Source organism: Nanorana parkeri, unplaced genomic scaffold, assembly GCF_000935625.1.
Source record: "Nanorana parkeri isolate BGI_ZX_2015 unplaced genomic scaffold, ASM93562v1 scaffold19, whole genome shotgun sequence".
Classification (NCBI taxonomy): Eukaryota; Metazoa; Chordata; class Amphibia; order Anura; family Dicroglossidae; genus Nanorana; species Nanorana parkeri.
In genome coordinates, this window is record NW_017306287.1 from 1930474 (window position 1) to 1941726 (window position 11253).

General features: G+C 44.7%; 1 protein-coding gene across 1 annotated transcript in view; it reads right to left on the reverse strand.

Moving 5' to 3' along the window:
- TNRC6A (trinucleotide repeat containing 6A) overlaps positions 1-10949 on the reverse strand; it is an 80649-nt gene extending 69700 nt beyond the window's left edge. The window contains exons 1-3 of the mRNA XM_018561896.1: positions 10809-10949; positions 9304-9406; positions 8925-8972 (exon numbers count right to left, since the gene is read on the reverse strand). Of these exons, the coding sequence (XP_018417398.1) occupies positions 8925-8972; positions 9304-9326 (71 nt within the window). The 5' untranslated portion in view covers positions 9327-9406; positions 10809-10949. The remainder of the gene's footprint in view (positions 1-8924; positions 8973-9303; positions 9407-10808) is intronic.
- Between the last annotated feature and the right edge of the window lie 304 nt (positions 10950-11253).

Sequence of the window (11253 nt, forward strand, 5' to 3'; positions counted from 1 at the left end):
TTCCTGAGTGTTATTTTTTTTTATATAGATTGCAATATATAATATCTTGATGTAAACAAGCTTCTTTCAGCACAAGCCAATGCTCTCTAAAACCCTGCTCAAGAGCAAACAAGTGCTTTTTTTCAGTAGCTGTACGCCAAACACAGCCAGGCAATGCAGATCATTATGCCAATCATGCAGCTGTCTTGGCATGGGGTTCTTCCCTCCTAGAGGCAGCCAATTCCATTTTCAAGCAGCTAAGCTTCTTCTGAGCGGTTATGTCTACAGGTCACCCATCAGCCGCCCCCTGTGAGATCAGCTGCTTAAAATGAGCAGTCTGCAAGAAAAGGCTTCACTGCGAGCAGCTTCCAGTACCGTCCGTCTGCAGTAAAAATAACTGCCACCAATATAGAGGGGAGAAAAACAGATCGCGGCTTGTACAAGCACAATCTATTCTGGATTAAAAGACCCTTAAAAAGGGTTACTGAGCGTCAGACAAGCTGTACGGAAACCACATTGTAATGCTGCACAAGTAGGGAAAATTGCAGAATGCTTTATACTGAAAGTGAAGCTGAACATGCAGATCGGACAATGAAATTGTATAAATGTCTCGGCAATACATGCACATTATCCCACGTTCTTTCCATCCAACAATGCTGCTAGTACAAAAATAAAATGCTGTTGATGTGCCAGAAATCCAGTGTGCTGCTAAGTGCCCAGAGAGATTTTATTGCACAATAACAAGACCTTCCAGTGTCCTGCAATGTAAGGCTCCATTGAATCCATTCACACACATAGCGGTAGCGTTTTCCGCATGGAAAACCGTGCAGCACGGAAACGCACAAACGTTAACCTATACGCGGATTCTGCAGGTTTGAGGCCATTACTATAGCCGCAAATGCGTGGAATTCGCCCAGAAAATAGCACTAGGGCTTTTGACGGGATGCGCGTTTTCGTACCTCATGGATGCCGCCCTAGTGTGAACAATTCACATTGGACTGCATTTTGTTTTTATGTTTAGTGCTTTTCCACGCAAAAACGCTCATGTGTGAATGGAGCCCAAGGGTAAGTGCTCATTTTGTTCTAGGGGCTGGAATAATGCAATGCGATTCTAGCTTCCTCCAGGCTGCTAGACCGGTCTCTGCAGCCTCTTCTCCCCTGGGCTCCAGCTGTCTAAGGACCACTAATGTCATGTCCTATGCAGGTCTATTGACTTGCATTAGATGTGAGGATGCAGAGGGACATTTCATAGCCACGAAGGTGGGGGGGAGACAGGTGAGCACTGACCGCCACAGGAGCCAGGATCAGGTAAAACAACTCTGAGCCCCCCCCCGACAAAAACACCTAACCCTTACAATGTGGGGGAAAGTTTATTCGCCGAGAGTTCTTCTTTAAAGCCATTTACTAAAATGCAGACATTAACACTGAAACCATTGCTTGTATTTTTGAGCCATCCTATAGTTTTGGCAGCTCTAAAAACCTGGGGTGGGCGAACTCTGGGCCCTCCAGCTCTGGTGAAACCACAAATCCCATCATGCATCTGATTCTTGGAGTCATACCTGTGGCTGTCAGAGTATTGCAATGCCTCATGGGACTTGTATTTGCAACACAGATGAAGGGTCAGAGGTTTCTCACCCTTGCTGCAGAGTATCATTAAATGCTGGAAGTCTGAAGCTGCCTCCAAGCATAGGACCAGTTATATCCAACATGGAGAGTCATATTGGGAAGTAGCCGTAATGTTTGCCAGATATCCAACGGCTGAGCGGTCTCAGGAGACGTATATATGGCCAGGTTTGATAATGGACGATCATTTACTTTGCCAATGTTAGTCAGTCAGATCACGCAGCTTGCCTGACCGATACCTAGTGTCCATAGTCCAGCATTTGTTATAAATTAACCTACAAATAAACTGAACTGTCTCTGGAGACACCAGGCTCACAATCACTAATAAAAAAAGGTTGAGTATTTGTTATAATGAATGTACACATAACCTATCTGTGCTCCATGCTACTACTGAAATGCCACCTGCCATGGTCGAGTAGTAAGGAGGCATTGCAATGCCACCCCTGTAATGTTCAGCCACAGGAATCAACCCAGAAAATGAAGTAATTACACTGCACAGGTCCTGAGAACAGGAGAAAATTTGAGAAATTTTACTGAATAATGGGCAAGTATGTGCCCTGGATAACAAGCGTGGGGTCCCCGAGAATTCTACACACGGCACCTGTACTGACATTATCTGAACATATTCTCAAGGCAAAAGCCCAGGTACATTCGACCCGATAAGGGCGCATGTGTGTAAACATTAGAGAATAGAAAGCGCAGATAAGACAAAAATAAAGCAATATCGCCTAAAACAAGGTCAAGCTACACGCCACAAGAGCTCTACGTGAATGATCGGAGGGCTGGAAACACAAACTCAAGCTCCTAATCAGTCGGTGAATACATAACAGAGAAAACCTTCACAAGCAGCCAAAGCCACTGGAAAAAAAAACAAACATTTATACTAAAGATTTCAGAATGCCCGATGACTTCTTACGAGCGTGGATTCACACGGTATACTTAGCTCTGTCCAAGTCTGACCTCACTAATTATGTACGGTCAGGGGTGTGGAAATTTAATTTTTTTTTTTAAACTGTGTCCAAGGACTGAAGCCAATTTACTTGTCTCCAAACCATGTCAAGAAGTGCTTCTCATTGGTCAGTAAGGTCACCTGATCACACTGACCAACGAGTGCTTGCAATTTGCGAGCAAAATTAAAAATCCATTAGAGCAGGGCTGCGCTGGACAGCAGTACGAGGTACGGATAGTATAGGAAGACCTGTTCACCAAAAGGTAAGTATATATAGCAGGGGGGGAAGGAGAGCCAGATTTGAGCGGGTAATTTCATTTTCCCAAATTACTCTTAGAAGAGGGGTGGCACACATGCACACGATGTCTTACACATTTTTTTTTTAGGTGCCAGTTCCCATTGACAGCAACTAAAGAAAAACGTAATATGTGGACGCCAGCTGTCATTCTATGGAGCATTGGCGACCTGGCTCCCGGGAATTCGTTTAGCCCTGCTTTAAAGGAGCAACCTTTGAAGGGGTGCCCAATGGCATACCAATATGGGTAGGAGTTGAAAAAGGAAAGGAGTACCTAGAAGACATGGGCAAACCACACAGGGATCATACCTACTAGAACCTTGAACCAAGTGCTGCAAGGCTAACCACTTTAGCTGGCCATACACTGGTTGAATTTCCTGCTGACCTGGCTGCCAATTGGTTGCAGTCACTGTTTGCGTATTCCAACAGCAGCACACCTGCCACTATCAGAATACAATAGATCAGATGGGGGTACCCCATCGATTAATTTCCAGTGTATGGCAAACGTAGTCAGCATGCTGCCCACAGTATCCATTCAGAATCCATGTCACAATGACATCAGAAATATGTTGTTGCCTTGTAGTATAAAATGAGAAAGTCATGCTAAAAACAACAGCATTATTTTGCATGGTCACACTCCAAATCTCTATAGAACTGCCTTGTTTGTTTCGTCAATGTCATCAAAGAAAGAGGGTTTGCTGTAAGACAATGCCTGTAGCTTTGCAGCGAGTTGTCATTCACTGCATGGTGGAACACAACGTCACTGACAGGAGAGCTAGTAAATGCTTCGGGAGAATGTTCAAATATTGGTAATGTGGTGAAGATTGGGTAGAGCTCGAGCAGACAAATGAATATGGAATCCAGGAGCCAGTCCCATTGGCCCCACAAGTTAGATGCCAGTTGTAATTGTTAAGGAGCATTGGCTGCCCCACTCCCGGGATTTGTGCATCCAGCCCTGGGGTAGAGACACATCAATGTGCAAGATTTCTTTCCCACGGAAGCTTCCAACCACTAACCATCAGCGCTTATTGGTTAGTATGTGTACCCATGCAGCACTGGATTCAGTTCTTCATTGGAGTACATTGCCACATTTGTATGAGTTTCTGCTTTTCCAACCACAATGCAAACCAAAACCAGAAGGCTAACCAGCTTCAGGGCAGGTTCATTCCATTTTCTGGACCAGATCTGGAATGCACTGCGTTGCGTTTTGTCGCATTTTTGACTAGTTCAATTTTAGGTCTTGCTGGGGGACCTCTGCAAGACCTACAGATAGCAAGGAAAAGAGCAGCACAATGCTTGCACATAAGAGACATGAACTTACCACAGTTCTTTTCAGAGCTGCTCAAATGATCATAGCCAGGTTGGGCAGCAATGCCTCCCCACTTGTCCATCTTCCTATTATTGTTCTTATATTGGCCATGCCTCGGATCATACAGCTCTGGGCAGGCTTCCACAAGTTCTACACAGAATTTGGTGTCCACTTCAGCCATTATGGTTCCTATCGTCACAAATCTCTCTCTCCACACAAGCAGGAAGTCCAGGGGTGATGAGATCATCCAAATCAGCCAAGAAAAAAAATGTTTTCCCATTGCGTTGCAGTGCATTTTTTCACATTCCGGAGCGTTCCAGACCAGACAAAACGTGACACGCAGTATTTTTCTGGTCTGGAACTGTGATGATGTGAACGGAGGCCAAGAAGAGCATAGGGAAACATTGGGATGCATTTTAGGTCCAGAAACAATCTGGTCTGGAGGTGGTGTGAATGGGCCCTCAGTCTAAGTGTGACACAGAAAGTCTTGGCAGTATGTTTGTGGTAGGTCCCTCTTGAAGGACTGTCTCTATGTACTCTATACAGTGTTACATAACATTTAGTAATACAGGAAATAATATATAGACGACTATATTGTTGCTAGACACTAGACTGTTGAATGTGAGCAAGCATAAGGCTTGGAACAACTGACACAGAAGAGCTTCAAGTGCCTGCATAGCAATGGCCAATGCCATCTACTTTCAAAGCAGAATGAGCTCAGTATTGATCAGAGAACATTAATATATTCATTTGTGAATATTGCACAATGCTTCCTCAGACTGGATCGACTTTCACTTTCCTTTTCATTGGCTCAATTGACGATTAATATTTCATAGTGGTGACTGTGGATGTTCGGCAGTCAGCAAGCTCAGGATGGGGGGGGGGAGAGACGATGTACAGGTACGTCCCTCTCATTTCCATTTCTTTACTTCACAATGTAACAATACACAAAGGGGAGACGGTGGGAGCTGGTTCATAAATATGCAAATACAACAGCGATAACACACACCATACGAGTGATACCGAAGAGGAGCATTCCCATCGATATTCATGAACACAACAGACTATGAACACCGGTAAAGACATTCCATCAATAGAAAGGGATTAGGATCTGTACACAGCCAAATTCTCCAACATAAACATGGCTTCATGCAACACGAAACGTCAATCATGACATTAGCAGCAGAGTAACCACTCATGAGCAATGGCTGCCAGTAATGCACACAGGCCGGGCAGCCAAAATAAATACAAAATGTTCATTAATCACGTCAGCGAATCATACAAGACAAGTACAGCAGGAAACTGCTCCTCACTGGAATGCAAGAACACAACTCCAGGAGCTAATTAGAAGGGATCTCTGAATCGTACGTGGCCCTATCAGTAACGTATCCATTGCGGGACAGAAAGTAGCAAAGCATTAACATTGGAATACATTGTTTAAAGTGCACCTGTCTCGCACAGAGCAAAAGCAGCCATTGTAGAAACACCATCTGTTTACCAGGCATCAGATATTAGAGATTATGAAACTGAGTGACATCACTAATAAAAGAAATGACACAATGAGATACAAGCTCATAAACCACTTTCCAGAAAACAAAATGGCTCCTGCCAAACTAAACATGTGACAGGTTTACTTTAAATGGTCACTATAAGTAAAAGATTGCTCAGTAAATTAAAGTGAAGGTCAAAGCATCAGAAAAAAAGTTCAATATAGGAAAACCAGCGACATGCATTAAAAACCTTCACTTATACCAAATATATATTGTGAAAGTATTATAAAATAATAGTCAGGTGACATCCTATTGGTCTGCTTCCTATTTAAAAAGATGCCGGCCAGAAGCAGTTATGGCTGCAGAGCCTCAAGTCTCTAATGTGATTAAGGTGATCTCCACAAGGAAGAGATCTGTTCTGCAAAAAACAGGGAGGTTCTATGCAGTGGTCCCCAAACTGAAGCCCACAGGCCACATGTGGCCCTTTGCTTTCCTTTACCTGACCCCGCCGATGGGGCGCCATCCCTCCCCGCTGTGGCCCAATATTCCTACTATTGATACCAATGATAAGGCATCGTACCACCCACTGACTCCAACAGTAATAATCCTCCTCCCACTGACCACGGGTGCTAGGCCACTTCTGACCCCTACTGACCCCTACTGACCAACAACCCTGGGGCATTTTACTCCCACGCAAGACAGAAGTTGATTGAAGTTAAGTATCAACCCTTACCGTTCCCTGCACTCTTTCAGAGACCTTCTGCTTTCCAGCTGCCTCAATTCCTCCAATGTTCGCCTCCAGGACTTCACTGGAGTCTCTCCCATCCTCTGGAACTTTTTACCCCAACCTGTCCATCTATCTCCCACTCCGACTGCCTTTAGGCGATCCCTTAAGACTCATCTCTTCAGGGAAGCCTATTCCACCTCAAACTAACCGCTCAACCATCACATTCTCATACAATTCAACCCCACACAGCTACCTCTTCACGTATCACTTCCCCCTCCCTTTTAGATTGCAAGCCCTCAGGGGCAGGAACCTCCTTATCATCTGGTCTTAAATTGTAAAGCGCTGCGCTATATAAATCCTGTATTATAATAATAATAATAATACTCCCATTGACCACTGATGCCAGACCATTTCCTACTCCCTCTGGTCACAGTCTGCCCCCCATAAGGAATGAAGGACAGTGAACTAAGCCTTTGTTCACTGGTTTACCTGACCTCAAAAGCCTGGGTATACTAGTTTATATGTACCCACTTTGAAGTATTCCAAGTGTATCTAAGGCTTGCATGAGAAAAAGAACAAACTTTATGAAATCAGTGCAAGCATCAAAATCCATAGGCCGCAGAACACTTTGGATGTAGCCTAATCAGACAGAATGTGGAAGGAGTTCATGAAGCAGAGGATGCAGCAAATGGATGAGGTTGGAGAAGTCTAATCTTCGCAGGCTAGGCTACTGTTGCCATGTTTGCTAAGCTAGCAGCCTAGTTACAGCTAATACCTACGATTAACCCCTCTACCTCAAACTGTCCAGATTTGGAAGACAAGCTGAGAAAAAATAAAATGCATTCTAATGGGTTACATGGACAATGCAAATGCTGACACTGCGATAAAGAACAAGACAAAGTACGCACTTGTTAAGTACATATATGTTAAATAACATGTTACACGTCCATGTATTTATTGACGCTCACAGATCTCAGTGCTCCCCTTGATAATGCATTTTACTGCTTTTCTCATATCAGATTTGAAATTGTGAAAGAGAATATATTGCACAGGATGACAAAAAAATGGCAGGTCTTAGGTTCAGGTAGTTGCTTGTATCCAGAGGTACAGACTGCCGAGTTCTAACTTGTTGAAATCAAAGCGGTACATATGGGAGGCTTTCTGAGGATAATAAAGGCAATTGTGGTGCCTCCTCATTGGCAATAGTATAAATGCTTCATGTACGCACTTGTATCTAGTATAAAATGATTAATACTTGGTGCCTAAATAACATATTTATAGAATGCCAATATAATGAAGCATTATGGTCTAAAAAGGCCGAGCTAATAAAATCACTGACTAGAACCAATTCATTTTACCCACTTTCCCTGGAGCCAGAGAGGGAAGCCATGGAAAGTGTTGTGCCTTTCCATACAATTTCTCCCTCCAATGTTAAATCATGGCAGCTCAGTTTACAAGGACCTGAGGAGAGGAAGTTCCTATTGCATCACAAGAAGTATGCTTTTATTCTCAACTCATACCTGCTCAGCTTTGAAATGGCAAAGAGGAATGGGTACACGTGCATGCTATTTTATCTTGGGGTAGAAAAAAAAAATACTCCTGCAGTGGGACTACCCCGACACTGGAAGTGTTAACTGCTCATTTAGGTCTAGAGATATAGTGAAGAGGACTTTTACTTACCTGATCCCCCTTCCCTCTGGCATTCACCTTTCTCCCCTTCCCTCTGGCTTGTGGTATGTCTAGGGCTGGAGCCAACGGATTATTTTCACGAAAAATTTTTCAACTAGTCGATTGGTTGCAGTAAAAAAATCTCTCTCTCCCCCAACCAACTAACCGATAATGAAAATAGTTGCCAACTATTCTCATAATCAATTATCGATTTAATCGATTAGTTGTTGCAGCCCTTAGTATGTCCCTCGATGTCCCCACATATAATGCAAGTAGGGGGCGGGGGGGAGGCTACGGGTGCTGGTCATGCAGCCAACGGGAGTGGGAATTGATAAATGAAAAGTCCTCTACACAAGACCTAGACCCCTAGACAAGCAGTTAACCCTTCCAGTGCAGGCAAGGACCCTCGCCTTGCAGCACTGGGGAAGCTCCACTGTTATGGTAGATTCTTTTTTTTTTTTTTTTAAATGAAAACAGGCTTTAATTTTTCAACAGGTTTCACCATTAAAAAAATATGAGTCTACATTATATGGCATGGGTTAGCAACCTCGCCAGTCCAGCTGTTGAGGAACTCCTATGACTGACAGTCACAGGCATGCTGGGATTTGTAGCCTCACCACAACTGATGTGCAGGGGTTTCCTATCCCTGTTATATGGCAAACAATCCACAGCAGTTCTTTATTTGTAAAATACAAGCACCAGTGAAGATAGCAACCTACATATTAGGCAGCATACATAAGCTTCTAAAATAACAACACTGAGTCACCGGCAAAGCATGAGAGTCACACCTAGACTGTCGCTGGGCATATCGAGGCGCTGATTACATTGAGCGTTCATTCATCTGCCAAATACACGGCCAGGTACAAGCTTTTAAGATCACTCACCTACGCAGATTTCCTTCAATGTCTTTGGTAGCTGCAGCTTCCAATTCTCTGCAAAGGAAAATCTATGTTAGTCCTCCGATGACATAACCGGCATGAGTAATTAACCACAAGCAAAACACAAACACATGTTATGCAACACAAGAAATCTTTGTCAAATTATAAGAAAACTAACAACCCCAGAAATACAGAAGGCTGTACAGCGGGTGCGGGGCACGTTACTGGGCCGGTTGCACCACAGACACACCCTGCAGCAGGCTTAGTCATCATGTCGCTGTGTGTCCACAGAACTACAAGTCCCAGCACGACCCAGTATAGATTTACCAGAGCATGTAGAGGGATGCAATTGCACAATAGGGGGAAAATTGATATCTGTGCTTACTTAAGTTTCTTCTTGACTTTCATTTTCTTCTCAATGCAAAGACGTACTGCTCGACTGCCTGGCTTTTCTCCAAAGTGGCCCTAGACAGTGTGCATCAGTATGACTGCAACAGGAACATTAGATTGTAAGCTCCACTGCACCTTCTACACATGACATGCTCTGAAACATCTCAGCACCCCATACATAACAACAATGACATAACCTAACACGTCTGTGCTTTAAAACATGCTCGGCTACATCCCCCTTGCTACCATAAAATACATAATTGCAGATCTCTCTTTTTTTTTGCATGCTACCCTGCCGTAATAAGCAGCCGATGCCCAAGAGGCAAGCCTGGCGACAACAAAACTAGAGAGATGTATTTAACGTGACACCAATAATGATAATTACACGTATGTGTCCCTGCCTTGTGCTGCTCGTCCCCCACTAAGAAAAACGAGACCGGGGCTCAACACGAAGCTAGAACTGGCCGGCTCATGAAGCATCGCATCATAAACATAGCTAACATCATCATAATGACAAGAAAAACTAACGAACGGTATTAAACTAAAAACAACGCAATAATATTTCACTGCAATAGAACCATTAACATTTACGACGTTGGTGGTGATAATCCAAACTTGTGTCAGTATTGAACGGACACCTCCCATCAATTCGTGCCCAGCGTCCAGGCTCCAGGACCGGATGGAATGCTGACGCATCACCGTGTATATTACACGACACTTGCTTTTGCAGACTGTTGCCCACCCTGATACAAGGCCAACCAGACAATTGGGGGAATTTATCAAAATCTGGAGCAGTTGGCCATAGTAACCAACCTTTTATTTTCAAAGCTTCACTAAATGAACACACTGGTGGGAATTTATCAAAACTGAAGCAAACAGAATCTGGAGCAGTTGCTAATGGCAACCAATCAGCTTTTCTCTTCAGTTTGCTCATATAAGATTTGAATATGAAAGAGAGAAGCTGATTGGCTGCAATGTAAATCTGCTCCAGTTTTGATAAATTCCCCCCACTGAATAGAAGCTGATTGTTGGCCAAGGGCAACTGCTCCATCCCCCGTGTTGATCACCTCATACACCCACTGGTAAAGCTCACACATAGACACTGTATAGGGTCCTCTTATCAGGCAATCCAGCTTGCAATGAAAAGTACAATTTAGCTGCAACAACTGCACATTTGTGAGGGGAAGCAGTGCAGAGATATGAATAATTGAAGTGTAAATATTGTGTATTGGAGCTCCGCTCCTATGATAAGCAGGGTGCATAACACTGCCATTACCATGCACCATTCTGAGGAGACAGTCTGTGTCTGTATCAGTCAACTACCATACAGGTGCACTGTTTAAGAGGGACACGCCATGCACACCCTATAGGAGAATGCCACAGTGCAGAGGGGACACAAGGCGGCCATGATAGGCTGTGCAGTGTTGTGGGGGAGACCCCTGTGTCCTCTAATGGAGGGAGGAAGGTGGGGGGGCGGCTCCTTCAGGGGCCCACACTCACCTCATGTATATAAAGTGCACTGCAGGGACATCAGGGGAGCGGCCGGCGGCAGCTGCGGCCTCGGAGCGCCTCTCAGTCCGCCAGAGGCTTCTGCACGGGAGACATGCTCGTCACATCCACCGGCGCCATTTCCTGCGCAGAAATCTCACATACCGGAAGAGGAGGCCGCGCTGAGCTAGGCACTTCCGCTCTGCGCTCGCCTCCAGCCCTGTCCAAAATGGCCGCCCTAGCAACCGCCGCTTAGCAACCGCCCGGGCTGCCGTTGGGGGATGGGAGGGATGTCCCTGGCTGCGTGGAAAGCCTGCACTGTGCAATGGCCTGAGGAGCACGTAGCTTCTCGGGCAAGCTGCTCATAGACTGCAAGCAGTCTCTGTTTTGGAGGGACAGTCCGTAAAATGATCCCAACGCAGTCTGTGTTTAAGATCGACAGTCTGTAACCACTTGC